Source organism: Anser anser (assembly GCF_964211835.1).
Source record: "Anser anser genome assembly, chromosome: 19".
NCBI classification, from domain to species: Eukaryota; Metazoa; Chordata; class Aves; order Anseriformes; family Anatidae; genus Anser; species Anser anser.
The window spans coordinates 10,831,937-10,848,174 of NC_139740.1; the positions used below are offsets into that span (position 1 = coordinate 10,831,937).

At 46.6% G+C, this 16,238-nt stretch overlaps 1 protein-coding gene across 2 annotated transcripts in view; it reads left to right on the plus strand.

The window, feature by feature from the left end:
• The first annotated feature begins 288 nt into the window (after window positions 1-288).
• RAB11FIP4 (RAB11 family interacting protein 4) overlaps window positions 289-16,238 on the plus strand; it is a 118,366-nt gene continuing 102,416 nt past the window's right edge. Inside the window, exon 1 of one of the 2 annotated variants that reach the window (XM_083805383.1) lies at window positions 289-1,005. In XM_083805383.1, the coding sequence (XP_083661509.1) occupies window positions 862-1,005 (144 nt within the window). In that variant the 5' untranslated portion in view covers window positions 289-861. The remainder of the gene's footprint in view (window positions 1,006-16,238) is intronic. The other variant, XM_083805385.1, reaches the window with a different exon arrangement.

A 16,238-nucleotide genomic window follows, 5' to 3' on the forward strand; every position in this document is an offset into this window, starting at 1 on the left:
CGAGCTGGGTACAGCCAGTGTCACATCCTCCACGAGCCATCCTCCCTGACCTTCCTGGTCAGAGGCACGCTACAGGAACCAGAACCCAGCTTGGTCTTCTCCCTGGCAGCTCATGGCCATGGGCTTAAAAAGCAGTCCAAAAACCTCTAAGAAAGAAAATGGGCAGAGCAGAGAGGTCAAACTAAAACCCAGCACAGCAGTTGCAGAAAGCTTTTATGAAGAACCCTGCAAAGGCAGGGGCATCCCTTCCTTCCCAGCCATGTCTCGTCGGCTGAGCTAATGCCCTAAGCCACAGGCGGGGAGAAGTGCTTCTGCCAGCCCGAGTGCAGCGGCTCTGCTTGCCCTCCTTTTCCTTTACCGCCCTCCAACTCTTTCCACTCCGCTTTTCTGCCTTTAGCCTGGGCCTCACCACAGCAGGTGGCCGGGAATTTCCTCAGGAGCGACCGCAGTTTTATTTGGGGCTCTGGGGAGGAATGGACCGTGTCTGTGGCAACCGGGAAAGGAACCGAGGGGACGCCAGGCGTGGAGGAGCCCGCGCTCAGCCCCCCTCAGCCCTGCCCGCCCCGGTCCCCTCACGTTTCCCTCCCGTTTTCCCCCTGCCCGTCCCCTCAGGGCGCCGCGCGCCCCCGCCGCTCGCTCCCAGCGGCGCCCCCTGCCGGCACCGCCGCCCCTCGCCAGCCGCCGCCGCCCTCGCCGCGCCGCCCCTTTGTTCTCCTTCCCTCGCTCCCTCCTTCCCTCCGCCCGCGGCTCTCGCCCTCCCCCGGCTCTCCTCCAGCCCACCCCCGGCCCCTGCCCGCCGTCCCTCCCGCACCGGCTGCAGGGGAGGGCGACCATGGCTGCTGCCGGCCTCCGGCTGAGGTGATGCCCGCGATGGAGCCGCCGAGCCTGCTGCCGTTCCTGCGGAAGCTCAAGGAGGTTTTCGACGTGTGCGACGAGGATGCGGACGGCTTCATCCGGGTGGAGCACTTCGTGGCCCTGGGGCTGCAGTTCGGCCAAGGGGAGGAGGTGAGGAGGAGGAGGACGGGGAGGGGGATGCCAAGGTTTCGCCCGGCTCGGCCCGGCCCGGCCCCGCTCGCTGCCCCGCGCCCCGGCAGCCGGGCGGCGTTCACCTGCTGCTCCCACCGCGCTCTGCCCCGCCGGACCCCCCGCAGCTCCCCGCCTTCCTTCAGGGCGGCTTGGACCTGCCTCGGCCCTCGCGGAGCCCCCTCGGGGCGGCCCGGGCTCCCCCCGACCCTCAGGGGGGTCCCGCAGCCTCCCCCCGGGGGGTCCCGGAGCCCCCATCCCTCAGGGCTGCGCGGGAGCCTCCCCCGTCCCTCAGGGCGGGCCGGAGTCCCGGCTCCCTCAGGGGGTCCCGGAGCCGCCCGGGGCCACCAGGCTGCGGCCCCCCGGGCTGAGGGGCCGCGACGCCCCCGGCCCTGCTGTTCTCTCTTCTCGGGGCCGTCCCGGCGGGACGCGGCGGGGCTGCTGAGCCTTTCGGGGAGGTGTTTCCGAGCAGGGAGCTGCTCCGTGCCGGCTGAGCCCTGTCCTGAGTGGGTAACGGGCACTGAGCGAGCCGCAGCTCCAGGCGGTGCCAGGCCCGCAGGCCGCCCGCATCGGCGGGGGCATCAGTGGAGTGCGGGGGAACCACACAAGGAGTGGCCCAGGAGCAGAGGGGAGCCCCCAGGAGCAGCCCCCAGGTGCTGAGCGGAGCCCCCAGGTGATCCACCCAGCCCTCCGGTATCCCAGCACCAGCCCCGAGCTGCTCCAAGGGGCTCAGCGGAGCCCTAACGGCAGCGGGACCCCGTAAATCTGTGAGAGCGGGGTTCAGACCCGTATCTGGGGGGTAATGACACGAGTTTGATATTAAATGGTTCCCTTAAGTGATTCAGTAAAGGGTTGCAGCTCTGATCAAATTAACTAAGCAAGAAACGCTTTCCCTCTCAGACCTCTCGGGCTATTGCACTTAACTGACGCTTCACAACGTGCCCCCAGCAGTTTTGGGGCTGGGGAGTGGAACTGGGACTGGGAAAAGGCTCAGCTGCTCTCAGCTGGCCTTTTAAAGTATAATAAAACGAATTAGTGCAAGGAGCCTGTAAAAAAAGTAGTTTAGGAGGGGATGCCAAAGGGGCAGCAAAACCACAGTGAATTCACATTAATTGTCGGAGCAAATTACTCATTTTTGGCTTACTGCTGGTAATGAAACACAGCTTGTGAATGAAATCAGAAGAGCAGGAGGCTTATTGCTTGCAGGTAGTCACAGCTCTGTTAAATGTTTTCTTAATGAAAAAAACAGAGTTTCTTGTTTTAACCAGCAAAATGAGGAGGAGAAATGCATAAAAGTAGAGAGCTTTATTGATTTCTAGTTTTATTTGTCTCTTGGTAAATTGTATGATTTTATATAAACTAATAGAAGTATTTCTAAATGTTATTGCCAAATGCATTGCATCAGGATTGCTTCTTGTACTGCTGCATTTATTTGGAGGCAGATTGATGGTTTTCTCTTGCAGCACAGAGAAAGATTGGTCGGATTCCACAGGCTGTTTTGCAGCTGAATGGCTTTGATGATCATAACAATCCTTTTTGGTCTTAAAAATCTATAAGGTTATGGAAGGTTCTGTGTGATGTAAGGGAGGATTCAGGTGGTGCTCTCAAGCTTAGAGTAAATCGGCGTACATTAGTTGGAAAATATTTAAAATATTAAATGGAACAGACGAGACGACAAAGCCGGTAATCTCAACGGTGAAGGCGGTAGAAAAGTATCGGTTGTCAGCGTGGTATCGAGGCTGCAGGAGGGGCTGACTTCCTGGGCAGGCACTAGAGGAATTACCAGTGGGGAGCAATGCATCCTTTTTATTTTGTGCAATTGTAGCTGGCTGTGTTCAAACAAGATACGTGCAAAAGTGGGACAGAGAAGTCTTAACTATGCATCTATCAGAGATATAACCCTTTGTTCCCCTTTGCTTCTCTTCATCAGTTGTAGTCGTTGGCTAGCTGTCCCTTGATTTCAAAGGAGCATGTGTCAGCTGAGTAAATGTGATTAGTAAATCACCAAAAGAGGCTTGTTAGGGAAATATAGATTAAAATTTCCAAGTGCGCATTTACTGCAGAAAGACTACAGGTGAGCCAGTCTATCTTTAAGCCTTGTTAAAACTGAACTTTATGTATGATGAATCGCAGCTGATGTCTGGAGACACTGAGAAGCTGTTCTCCCATATAACATGGCACTTTCACCCCTGCAGCTGCAGGAACCTAATAAGCTGTATGTGGTAATGCATCTCATGAAATTAAGCTGAAGAGACACTACTCGAGCACTCTCCTTTAACACACTAAAATGTATTTATTGTCACTGAAAACCAATTATACATTTGAACGTGCTACACTTCTTGGGCCTGATCCACCATGGCTCCCTTTGCATTCAAACAAAATCTTTCTGTTGGCATCAATGGAAGATTGATTGGCCCTCATGTCTAAGTTATTTGCTGCTTCTATTTATTGAATTCTTCTGGCCACAGAGAGGATCCTATTTTGTAATTTTGTGGCCTGAATAATTGTGACTCTTACCACTGGTAGCCCTGGGTCACCTTTATGAAATGAGACAGTATCTGTGGTGTTAGCTGTGCCGTCCTGATGCATGCAGGTTGCCACCTCTTCTCTGCCTTCCTGAAGCCACAGCAATGCAAAGTTTGGAGTCTATAAATTCTTAATGCCAACCAGGGCATGTGGGGCTTGGACTGTGTAGGGCATTTGGCCTTTTCTGATTTTTCTTGTTCTTTCCATTTCCTTTTTCTTCTTTTTTTTTTTTTTTCTTTCGGACATGTATGCAGTCAACATGCTGAAATTTTATTTTTCCTGAAAGATCTACAACTCCCTGAAAACTGCCCCAAGGCAAAATGTTGCAGCAAGGCAGCAGCTTCCTGTTCAAGTAAAGCAGCCCTTACCTGCACAGTTGGAATAACAAATTTAAAAATTTCCTATCAACTTCCTTGCTATTTTACTTTTACTGGACTTTTGAGTCTTCGCTTCTAATAGTGTGATGCTTTTCCTTTCCTTAAGACCACACCGTCACACTTCCCTCATACTGTTCTGCTTTTCCCCCCACACTGAAATCCTCGTCTTGCTGCAGTCACTGAGAGCTGCCTGCAGCAGAGCAGCCGTCGTCTCGGAGCAGCTGCTCGTGTAAGGTGTTTCTGCTGCAGAAGCACTTCTAGCAAGTTTGCTTTTATGCTGTAGCATTTCCTTGTTGTTGCATTTTTAACGCTGGATCAACCCAACATGATTCTCTTTCCTGCTGTTGCTGAGGAGCATGGAGCTATGATCCTCGTGTTCCAGGACTTGGCTCCTAGCGGAGGCTGCAGTGGCAACACCAGGCTTCAACTGAGCCCATACAAACACAGAATAGAAGGAAACCCTTGACCTACACGGCACATGGTTCAACCACAGGAAGAAATGAGTAGTCCGTGTTAATTTGGCAGAGCCAAGAGCAGAATCATCTTCTGGGGTGCCTGGAGGATCAGCACACCAGGCTAGCTGCTGGGCTCTGCTTGCCCATGCAAATAGTTGGGGAACTTCTTGTGCTTCTGAGCAGTTCAGCGTTTTGGTCTCCATTTGTCCCATCTGACTGTAGGCATTTAACCAGGGTATCTCAGTTAATCTTCCTCCAGGGTCATTGATGAGGAACTGAACACTCAGAGGTAACAGGTCCCAAGGATGAAATTCATCTTTCAGAAGTGCTTCTTTATCTCTCCTAACAACAGAAACTCCTAGACTGAGACATTTTGGTTCAATGCTTAAAAATAACAGGCTTGGGCCTTGCTTTCCTGTTGAATGGCTGTTTGTGAAAGAAGCTGAAGAAAGACGTGAAGGGCTGTTTCCAAAGAGACCTGACTGAATGGCGTGTACTCCCTAGTTGAAGAAACACTTCTCATAACATCGAAAAATGCCAAGAGTCGCTTGCCATCTGGTTCCCTTTCACTGGGAGGAGAGTTGTACTAGCAGCTGAGTGTCTAGGAGCATTGTGAGTGACGTGTTCAGCAAGCCCCAGTTCTGGCAGTGGAGTGTGTGAATGTGTATTTCAGGGTAGTGCCAGTTGATGTTTCGTTATGCCAGATTCTATTTAAACTCTGCATTCATTTTTCAGCAACAAGTGAAACATGCTAAACGTGTTGACTGCTTCTAGAGTTGGAATCATCCTCGGGAGGTGTGCAAACTGTGCAGGTGCTTAGGCAGTAGCCTCATCGTGGTAAGGTCAACAAATGCTTGTCAACTTGTGAGGGATCTTGAGCAGTTAATAAAATCAGTAGGCCAAAATCAATTTTTCTTGTGATTGGACAGTAATTCACTTGAAATCAATGGTTTTCTAGTAGTATAGAACAGAAGTAGCTGAAAACAAATTAATGTTTCATGAGAACAGATTAAACTTTCTGGCCAAAAGAAACCGTTGGACTAGGGAGATGTTTGTTGCTGTTTGTTATTGCTTCTGTTTGATGAATATCACCATCCTGAGCTGAAATCAAAGCCATCAGCCTTGTGTCGTGCTCGGATAGTAATTGTGGCTGCTGGCTGAGTTTAATGGCAGTCCTGACAGACGTGCTCCATTCTGACTTGCTCTCAGGTGTCTCCCAGGGACACCTGGTGGAGTTGTGCCCTAAGCCTCTGTTGTAGCAGCTCCATGGCTGGCTTCTCTTGTGAAGACAGGGCTGTAATTTCACTGCTTAACAACCTGGATTTTTCTGAATGGCCGGGGGGAGTTTCAGGCATCTCCCAGCCATAGAGGTGCTGTTCAAAGTTGTGCCACAGAGATGAGTGAAGTCACTGCAAGTTTCCATCAGTGTGCATGATGACAGAGACTGGTTCACAGCTTCCTGGTAACGTGCAGCATGCCCTGGCCATTCCTCCTCCATCCATGAGAAAAAAGACTTTGGCACTGAGACATTGAAACAAATACAATAGTATTAAAAGGTGATATTCCTTGAAATTGTATATACCAATGTCCCAGATCATAGAATGGTTTTGGGTTGGAAGGGACCTTAAAGACCGTCAAATCACTTAGAACGACATGGAAAACGCGTAGTTATGGAATGGTGCAGTGGGATACGTGGCTTATGGATTACTCTGTTGCTGTAGCCTTCCTGCTTCAATGCAAACTAGCCGGCAGTAAGTTTAAAATAGCCGTTTGGCATATACTTACACTAAGCGTGTATTTCCAAACAGCTGACATAGACCAAGCTTAGTACTTACTGTTAATCAAACATTTTCTGAAGCACTGTTATGAAAAGAGAAGCTGTAGCTTTGCTGTGCACTCGCGAGTTTAATTTGTTATGTAATATGTTTGCCTTTCCAAGGTGAGAGCTGAGGGGGGTTATGTGCACAGGTAAGAATTGATTGTTGCTGCGTTTTGCGATACGTGTCAGCAATCTGCAATAGTAAGTTCACAAAGCCTAAGGAAAGGCAAACGAGTTTGATAGCAATTCTTGATGCTCCTATTTAAATGACTGTTTTATAACTACCTCGGTGTTTGCTTTTAGTACAGCTACAGTGATTTAGTGTTGCCTTATTAAATGCAAAAGTAAAGAAAAAAGTTAGCATATAGATCAAGCGTAGAAGACAGTACTGCATCCTTTGCACGCTGTATTGATGGCATCATATGTAACTGGTGAAGTTAAAACATTCAGCTGCCTAGCAAGACTAGATATTTGCTGTGTTTTTTCTCTCCCCCTTCCATGTCCCCAGCCCCATTCCTGATTTGCTCCATGCTGTTAAGTTGTAAAATTGATATTCTTTGTCTGTGACATGTCTGCGTGTTCTCCAGAAATTTGCTCTTGCAAATCCTAGGGAGGATTTCAGATTTCTAGCACATACTGATTTTCTTCCTGTAATATGATTAAGCTTTGAAAAGTGAGTTAGACAAAATTGCTGCAAGGAAGGGTAAATCTTAGGGGGGGAACGAGCCAGTGCCATGTAGGATTTGTGGGGACGATCTCCAATACAGAACTTTAGCACAAGTGACTTGTACTCCACAGCAACACTTTCATAGCAACATGGTGGGGAAAATCATTTACATCGTAATGTTTAGATAAGTAAATGTGTTTTATTATTCTTTTTGTAGTTTACAAAATCATTTCATAATAATTTTATCTACTTTCAATGCTAATATTCACAAACATTTTATAATCCCTGATTGCTGTTTTGTAATGTAAGTAAACTGAATCAGACTGTCTGCTCAAGAGCTAGAAATGAAGTTCTACCAGTTCTTAAAATACACACAAGTTTGTGGGCTGCATGTGATCTCAGACCTAGATACCTGCCTAGGCTGCTGAGTACGTTCCCGTCCGTGCACTGAGCCTAGTTAGCTCGGTGCAGGGCGTGATGAAGTCGATGAATGGTGACGGGAAGCGTCAGACACGAACACTAGTACTGTAACATAGGGGTTTACAGCAGCGGTGCGAGTGTAAGCAAAGCACTTTATAATGCATCTCAGTTCCGTTTTACTCAATATGTAATTAAAGGGCCTCACTTGGAGAGAATGCGAGTGTTTACATACCACTGTGAATGTTATTTTCACATCTTCTGTGCCGTTAAAACCAAAACCAGTAGGGCTCCTTCCTAAGCTGTGCGTCCTGTTCGGTTTTACAGTATGTTTTGCCCCAGAGTGAGTGACAGGAGTGAGCTGTGGGGTCAAAATACTGCAAGAGAGACAGGATCAATGCACAGGGCACAGACCTGGAAGAATTACAATCTACTCTTCAGATTTTAATGCCGCTTCGACAGTTTACTTTGGGTATAGCGTTATGGTTTCAGATTTGTTGTTGTTGGGGTTGGCTTGTTTGTCTGAAGTGGAAAGCTTAGAGCTGGGAGAGGCTTTCTGTGTTAGGTTTCCTGAAATGGGGAAGGTAGGTACTGGAAGTGTCTGTTCTGGTGTTGATAGAAGTGGACGGAGTCCTTGGATGGAAGCTTTCAAGGAGCCTTTTTCCTTTAGGACATCTTCAGCTCGTGGCAGTGCTTTGTGATGTTCCACACTGGAGCGTGTTTCTGGTACTCATGCTGGAAATCGGCTGCGGCAGCATGCTTTGTATTTTTTCACAATGTTTATGTTGTTCTGGGTGTTCTTGGTGCCTGGTTTTTCATGAAGATTTGCAGTGGGCTCGTGAAGCTATTCTGGTGTTGTTCCACCATCTCGTGATGAACCAGACCCCCCCCAATGAGATCCAGATGGCTTTTGGAACATGGGATATTCTTTTCCAATGACACTGCTGTTGTTATGATTAAAAAGCTCAAACAAATGTGCAGATCAAACAGCTTTGTCCATATGTTTGCATGGTATTAATAGATTTGAGAAACTGTCCCAAAATATTGATTTCACTGCTTTTGTAGCAAGCGACTATATGACCAATGGAACATATTTTACCCAGTTAAACCACGTGATGCGTATGATGGGATGCAATAGCTAATAGCAATCAAGAGGGTGAAATGCAGCAGTGTGTTCTGTCACCCTAAAGTAGTACAGAATCCTCCAGTAATAGCACTACGGCTACCTTTCTGAGTTTTTTTTTTTTAGTTCTTGGGAACAGTGGAAAGCTGTAGGGCTCTCATTAGAAGAGTTTTGTTGCAGGAGTCTCTCGCATGCTGGATTTGTGTGGCATTGTGTCAAAACACAATAGAGCCTGCTCGGAAAGAGGGCTAAGGGCAGCTGCACGCTCCGGAGGGAGGTGGGCTGCTAATGAAAGGAAAAGGGATGTGGGAAGAGAGATCTCGCTGTCCTTACCGGGACAATGGGCAGCATCGATGAGAGGAGGTTTGGCAGCATGACCCAAGGAGTCCTGACCCCGTTGAAATCAGGGATGTGACCCTTGTATGTGGCAAGGATTTTTTTCCCATCAGGTAATCGTTGTGCACTAAGCCCTTCCAAATGGGAGTATCTGAACATGCTGTAAGGATTGGCAACTCACTTCAAACCTGCGTGTCCTCTCCTGCTGGCAGTCTTATCTGTTGACAACATAAAATTGCTATGGTAGGAAGTATGTGGGCAATTAATTACATGCGTATTTTGCGCGGGGTAACACAAAATGGTGGCTTGTTTGTGGTGTCTTAGCATCTCAGCAACACAGAACAGCATGGAGTGTCTCAGCAAAGCTGGTGAGTTCTTCCCTTTTGGCAAGTCGCATACATACCCTGAGTCTGGTTTGGGTGGAGAGGGAAAAAAAAATTCCTAAAATTTCAGTTGAGTTTTGCAAGTGATTTTTGTCTTAAAAAATAACAATATAATTAATTTCACTTTTTTTTAAGCATATTTTGATTGTTTTAATTTGAAGCTTGCTTTTTATTGACAAAATTTAAATTAAGATATTTGACAAAAAGTGAAAATGTCCCAAATCATAAAATTTTGTTCAACATGCATAATTTTATTTCATTTTTTTTCTAAGAAATCGGTAAAAATGGGTTTGATTTCCTTTACTTGGGCAGAAAGCTGAAAAATCAGTTATTTACCAAGTTCTGTATCGAGGAAGTACAGGGAGTCTGTGAACTGCAGGAGGGAGAGGAAATATGCCATTCGGTACATCTCTCCTCTGCCTAATTGGACTTATGTTCAGCTCACAGTTATCCAGAGCTATGGGGAAAATAGAGCAATAGGTAAAAGCAAAACCTTGGATAATGACAAGCTGTCAGAAAGAGACTAGAAGAATATAATCTTTAGGAAAAAGTATCATGAGTTTGTACAGAAAGCTGGAACAGCTTTAAAGCAGGATGGTACAGAGAATGTAGGATTTTAGCTCATGAGTATCTCTGTTGCTTTTCACAGCTTGTGGTTGCAGTGATTGTTCCCTTGGTCTCTGTATTGAGCAAATAAAGTCTGACTTCATTTGCTGCAGTCAGGTGCTGGTGAAATTTTAAACTGGTGAAATTTGCTGGTGAATTTTAAACTCTGGTGTGAAGATTGAATTGCACGTTTCATTCTTCAATTCCCTTTAAGAGCTCTTAAAAATAAAGAGTTGAGGTGCAGCTTGGGACACACGATGAAAGGAGCTTTAAGAACGTCAGTTTTGCTCTTCTCACTGAGCAGTTAAACGCCATGGAAGGTTCCATGGAGGAAGCTCTTGCTGTTTTTTTTCCCCCAATTCTCACCTGGGTGTTGCATGCCCTTTGCCACATGCAAGCTCTTCTGCCCAGTTGGGAACGTTCGCTGGAAAGTGCCGTGATAGTTGCTCCCAGCCTGACAGTCCAGTGCCTCTTGTTTAGAGGATGAAATTTGTTTGAACAGACTGCTGTTGGAAACTATCATTTGTGAAAGTCTGTCTGCTTTTTGCCTCTTCCTGGCAGTGGCAAGTGGCATATGTCACAAATTATGTACGTCAGGCGTTAGAATACCAAGTCTTCCAGCTAAGATAATGGGCAGACGTAACCAGAAAAATAACTGATGAGTGACAAAATGATATGCCTCCAAAAGGACAAACTTCAGAGGGAATTACAGGATGGGAAAAAGTCCAGTGATGCACGGTTTTTAATTCGCTGGAACAAAGTTAGTCTCTGTTGCTGTTGGGGTTTGTGGGAATGCTGCCACTTTACATGATGTGCTGTTATCCTCTCCAGACCCCATCGTACCCACCTGTGGTGCAGCTGGAGGCAGCGGAGGTGAGCACATCCCTGAGTGCCACTGCTGCTTTGGGCTGACAGATTGCCTTCGTTCTCAGTAATCTACCACTTTGCAACTGTCCTGATGTCCAATTTGCCAGCTGTTCCTATGGGTAATCCAGAGGATTTCTGCATATTTAACAAGGTAGAATATTTGCAAACTCCTTTGATTTTGCCAAAAGTACAAGACGCAGGTGGCTTTTGTTGTGTAGGTAGCCCCGAGGGATTCCTCTTGCTGTATTTTTCATGTAAACCTGTATAACTATTGTGGACGACATTTCTTTTCTCAGCAATAGCTTTATGTTCCCAACGGCGTTCTCAGTGCGTTTTCAGAAGCATGGTAAGCCTGGTATGTGGAGTACGTCCTTCTTGTGCTCCTGGCGTGCTCTGGGTGCAACTGCACCGCTCACCTTCCCTCTGGGAGGAGCAGCTGGTAGTGGCTGGTGGTCCTCTGCAGCTGCCCTGCCTTTGGGCCAGCGCTGCACACACGCTGGCCACGTTTCTGCTCCCTGCCTCTGCCAGAGGTGAGGAGGAGGAGGGCACCGTGCAGCAGGGATGTGTAAGGCATGAGAATCAGCGATGCCTCAAGGGACACGGCATGAGCTGACTGCGGTCACTGCTGTTCCACAGGTCTCCAGCCCTGCCTGGGTGCCTTGCGTTGCTGGAGACTCTCTGAAATAACGCCCAAAGCTCTGGCCTCCCTATATTATTCTCCCAATTTATTCCTCCTTCAGGGAGAGCTTCAGCTGTGGGCATGTCGTTGCTTGTGCTTTGTGGTGGGGGGCTCTTAGCTTAAGCCATCACCGTCACTTAGCTCTAGCCTAGCTGTGTTGTAGCAAATTAGCACCCGTTGGGAAGAGAATGGAGCTTTGGAGGAGTAGCTCTAAGTGGTTCTAAACACAAATGATTTTTACACATTTCAGGTGAAAAGCCTGCTTGAGTGAGCTGAGTTGGTGGGATAATGTGGTTATAGATTACCTTTGGGTTTATTGCAGTTGGCTGCTGCTTTTTTTCCCCCCTCTCTTTATTAGTGCCAGTGGCTCTTTTGCAATGTGTTCTGTTCGGTGGCATTTCTAATTCAGTGCTTGCCATTGCTTGCATTTTTTAGAGGTTGCTCTATTCTGTGGCAGCGATTCTCTGGATTTACAGCACAGGATGAAAAGGGTAGGAGTGCGGGCTCTGCTCTCATAGCAAGAAATTGTTAGCATCTGTATTTTGGAGTTGAAGTGTGAAGAGATGAATTTCAAATACCTTTTTTTTACAGGAGGAAGGGTTACCACGGCTAATAGCCACGAAACACTGGGTCTGGTTGTTTTTACCCCCATCTTTAACATTGTTCTGTGATGAGATGTGAAAATCAAGTTCATCTTCCAGACTTCTGTATGGTACAGGATGTCTGAAGGGAGGCTTGTGTTAACTGCTGGAAGCTTCACCAGAGGCTGTTCTGAGCCCAGAAGAACACCAAGCTGTGCATCCTCTGGAACGCCTTCTGCAGAGGCAAAGATGCAGAATTATCCTTTGATTTGGGGAAATTTAAAGATGTGAGACTCCGGAAGGGAGTTCTTGTAGTTCTTTGAAGGTGTCTGTGTGAGTACAGCTAGCACCCTGGTACCTTCCTTTCCTCTCCCCGTTGTGTAACAGCATTTTTAGGAGCTCGCATCATTCACTGCACAGTGGGTGTGTCAGTCACAGGAGGTATTTCTCCGATTAACCAAATCCCACTTCAGCTTTAGTTTCAATTTCTTCTGTGTGTTCTGTTCTACCCTTGCTACTGATAGAAACTTCCCTCTTTTGCAATCAGTCTGTTAGTCATTATGCCTGCTTAATGGGGGGGAACTGCTGTCAGTAACGCTGATTGCATGCCATCATCAGTGCCAGCCAGTGGTTTCGCTAACTGAATTGGGTGGAAGGAGGAACAAGGAAGCAAAAAGCAAATAAATGGATAGATTGCCACCAGCAGTGAATGAATACAAAGGAAATTCAGGTGAAACGTACAAAGCTGTGAAACAAGATGGCAGTGTTTGTGGTGTTTGAATACCTGTGTGCCTCTTAATACCACCCATGTGCAAGAACTGATTTCTAAGAGTAAGCTGCCAGCCTGGAAGGGGAATTGATTTTAAGACCTGAAGTGTGCGCTCAGTGCACACAGTAATTAGATTGTGATGGCAATTTCAGCACAGGACTGAACTTTAACTAACCTTTCAAAAACTCATTCTTCCTTCAGGAGCTCATGGGTTTATTTGTGCTATCAGTGATGAACTCAGGGAATGTCGTAGGCCATCAGATGGGAAGGAAGGGAGAAGCTATCAAAAGATTAAATTTTCATTGACTGCATTTTTAACTTAACCCCCCCCAAACTGGTTGCTATATTTGATGCTTCTTTATTTCCACTGAAAGTTAGTGGCTCCAAAAAGCTCGAGTCATTTTTGAAAATGCAGCTTTACTTCCCAAGTATGGCAAAAGCTCGTGGAAATTCTGCGTTAGCCCTAGGGGAAGACGCAGGAGGTGCTAGACCCAGTAACACCGCGTTCTCATCAGAGCACTCCTCCCCACTATGGGAAATGGCTGTTGTGCTTTCTGTGATTAATGAGGGAGTTATTATTCCCTTTAGGTGAAGTTTCTTGCTGCTTGGCACTCTAAAGACTCTTGTTAAAGAGCTGATATGATTCCCGGGAAGATTTTGTGAAATCTCTACTAAATGGGTCACTACATGCAGATAACACAGGCAATCCACGCGGCTTCTTGGGAGCGGCAGGGAAGGCAGGCTCAGCACCGTGCTGAGCTGTGCGTCAGCCCCCGCTTCAAAGAGATAGCACACACAATTTTAAAATATTCACCCTTGTTCAGCTAATACTGCTAACATAAAAAGCATGCCTTATTTTGGTGCTGCATTAATGGATTTAGGTCAGAGACTGTAAACGAGTGTGACTCAGCTGTGTGAATAAATCAGTTCACTTGATTGTGGGATGAATTTACACTTTCAAAGCTTCTAATAGGTAATGAATATTCAGGGTCTGCCACATGGTAGGAGATCTGAAATAGAGGCTTGGATTCCTACCGCCTTGGCTCTTGCTCAGCAAGTGTTACAAAAGAGTCTCGGAGTGGCAGATAGCAGTGCTGCTTCATCTTTTCCCTTTACCATTGCTAATTGCACCAGTGCAATTCGCTAGTTCGTGGCTCTAGAAGACAGGTCGTATCATGCTGCATCAGTGCTCAGAGCACATTGTCCTCTTAGCACAATTTGTAGACATCAAATGGAGTTGCACAGGTCTCAGAGAAGGGGATTTGAAATCTCAGTGGTTTTTAGAAGAGGCTGGGAGAAGTTTCTTACCCCAGGTGTGCAGACAGAGGCAGCACCAGGCTCCTTTTTTTTCTTTTAATGTAAAATGGTCAGCTCTCCTGAAACGTATTTTTCTTAAGTGTCTTGTTCAGCACACCCCAAATTACAAATGACACTGGAGACACTCAGTGAGTTTAGGGTTTTGTCTGCTCTTGGGTGTAGAGCTCCCGTAGGGGAGTCAGGCCGTGGGCTCTTCTGGTGCGATTGCATGGGCTGGGTCGTGCAGCTCCCCTGGGGTCTTCTGCTCTGATACAAACTTCGAGGTGGTAAAAGCTGGTGTCAGCAGGAGTCATAGCATCGGTTTGCACGGCAGAGTCCTTGCTTATGCAGGAAGGGGACAAGAAATTCATCAGACCTTCCTGGGCACCATGTCTTAATTCCTAGGTTGCTACTTTTTAAAATGCCGTTCACAAGAGTAGTGGGGAAAGGAAATAAAGATGCTGGTGCGAAGTTACCCAAGTTAAGAATAGCCTCTAATATAGCTGTGAAGAGTTGTAAATTTACTAGGTTTTTTTTGCTTGCAATAGAGATTTCTTGCCAAAGCCCTCTGTGGAATTAATTTGAAAATCTGAGTTCAAGGTAGCTGGGTAAGAGAAGATTTGGCAGCACTGTGAAAATCTTTAATCAAAAAGAGCAATATGCAACACCCTGGCAGAGTTCTTGGTACAGCACATGTCTGGTTTAGGTGTAAAAGCATTAGCCTGCCTCTGCAACTTGGTGCGTGGCCCCAGGAATGCTGCTGATGGTCATCACTTTCTAGAGCCGGGCAAAATGAGGAATACATCTGTTATCAAATAAGCTGCGCAAGGCGCAGTCAGGAGCCTCGGATGCTGCACTGGTACTACAGTGCTGCACTTCCAGAGCCTGCGAATGCTGCCTTACTTGTGCTGGAAATCCACCAACACGAAGAAAAAGCAAGAAGCAGTTAGGTTTCCAAGAGGAAAATCTCTTTAATGACAGCGTTGTAGCAAGGAAGTCAGGTACAGCCTGCACAGCAGCTCCTCCTCAGCACAAGCAGGCAGGCGCTGATGGCTGGCCTGACAGCTGTGGCAGAATTTACACCATTGATAACAACAGTGAATGAGAGGAAGAAACAAAGCCTTCGGTTGTGCCAAGCGCTTAGGCATGTGCTCACGTCCCAGTGATGTTAGGGGGTCTGTGTGCATGAGGATAAAAGCTGAACAGGAATGGAGCTGAATAAAAAAATCAAGTTGAAAGCATACAGCAGTGATTTGTTGAATTTAAGGCCTTTCTGTTCTGTTTTTCTTTTTTTCCTTCAGGAAGTCCCGTATGATTGGGAACATCCATTTTAACTGGTTTCTTTAGAAATGACACTGAAAATATAAGAGATAAAACTGACACCTTTCTAATGTAAGTGTCCTCTGGAATTCCACAGAAAAAACGTATTCCTTTTATTAAATTCTATAGACAGAGTAGAAATGTGTCATTTCTGTTCACTGCCACAGGGCTTTTCCAGAGCTTAATTTACTGTTTGATTCTGCTTTAGCTATAAGAAGAGCTAAGCAGTGGAAGGAGCTGCTGAGTGTAGTTGTTAATTTTTTAAGATGTTTAGGGCTAGACTGCACACCTGTCGGGAATGCTGAGTTATTACGAAATTAGTTATCCCAGGCATAATACTCCTGATGCAAAGCCCTTGGCTCACACCTAAGATGAGCTTCATACATACTTCCTGGTTTCCTGAGAGCTGTGTTCTTTACAGCAAGGAGCAATCAGGCTAATCAAAATAGCTGAGAAAAAGGAAAATCTACGCAGGAAATCCTCTGCTGGCTCGCCCACGTATACAGATGGAACTACTTTCTTGGTGAAGTCCTGCAGACTTTAAGGGCAGAGACCTAAGGCACTGAGCAATGTTACTGGTGCTTGTGCAACTGTTTGCACATACGAATGTGTAATGTAAAATGCTAGGTAGCATTACAAGTCCTAGTATGTAATAAACACGTGCCAAACATGCTGCTGATCTTTTCCTTCATGTTTTGTTTCCTCTCAGGTCTATTTTCTATTCCCGTGTCTGCCTCTTCTTTTTCCTTTGCTATCTACAGCCCTGCTCTGAGGCCCTTGGCAGGATTTGTGCAGGGACAGCAGTCTTCCGAGGGACTGTTGTCATACGCTTTTCTGCCATTAAATCTTTCATAGAGCTTGTCCTAAAAATATGTCCTGTTCCCTCTCTGTGCTAGCGACAGGCTGTAAGGGCCTAAGTAGGAAAAGGAACATGACAATGGTATCAGAGCTGTATGTTATGCTGCAAAATTTTGGGTGGGGGGAGGATGTTCCT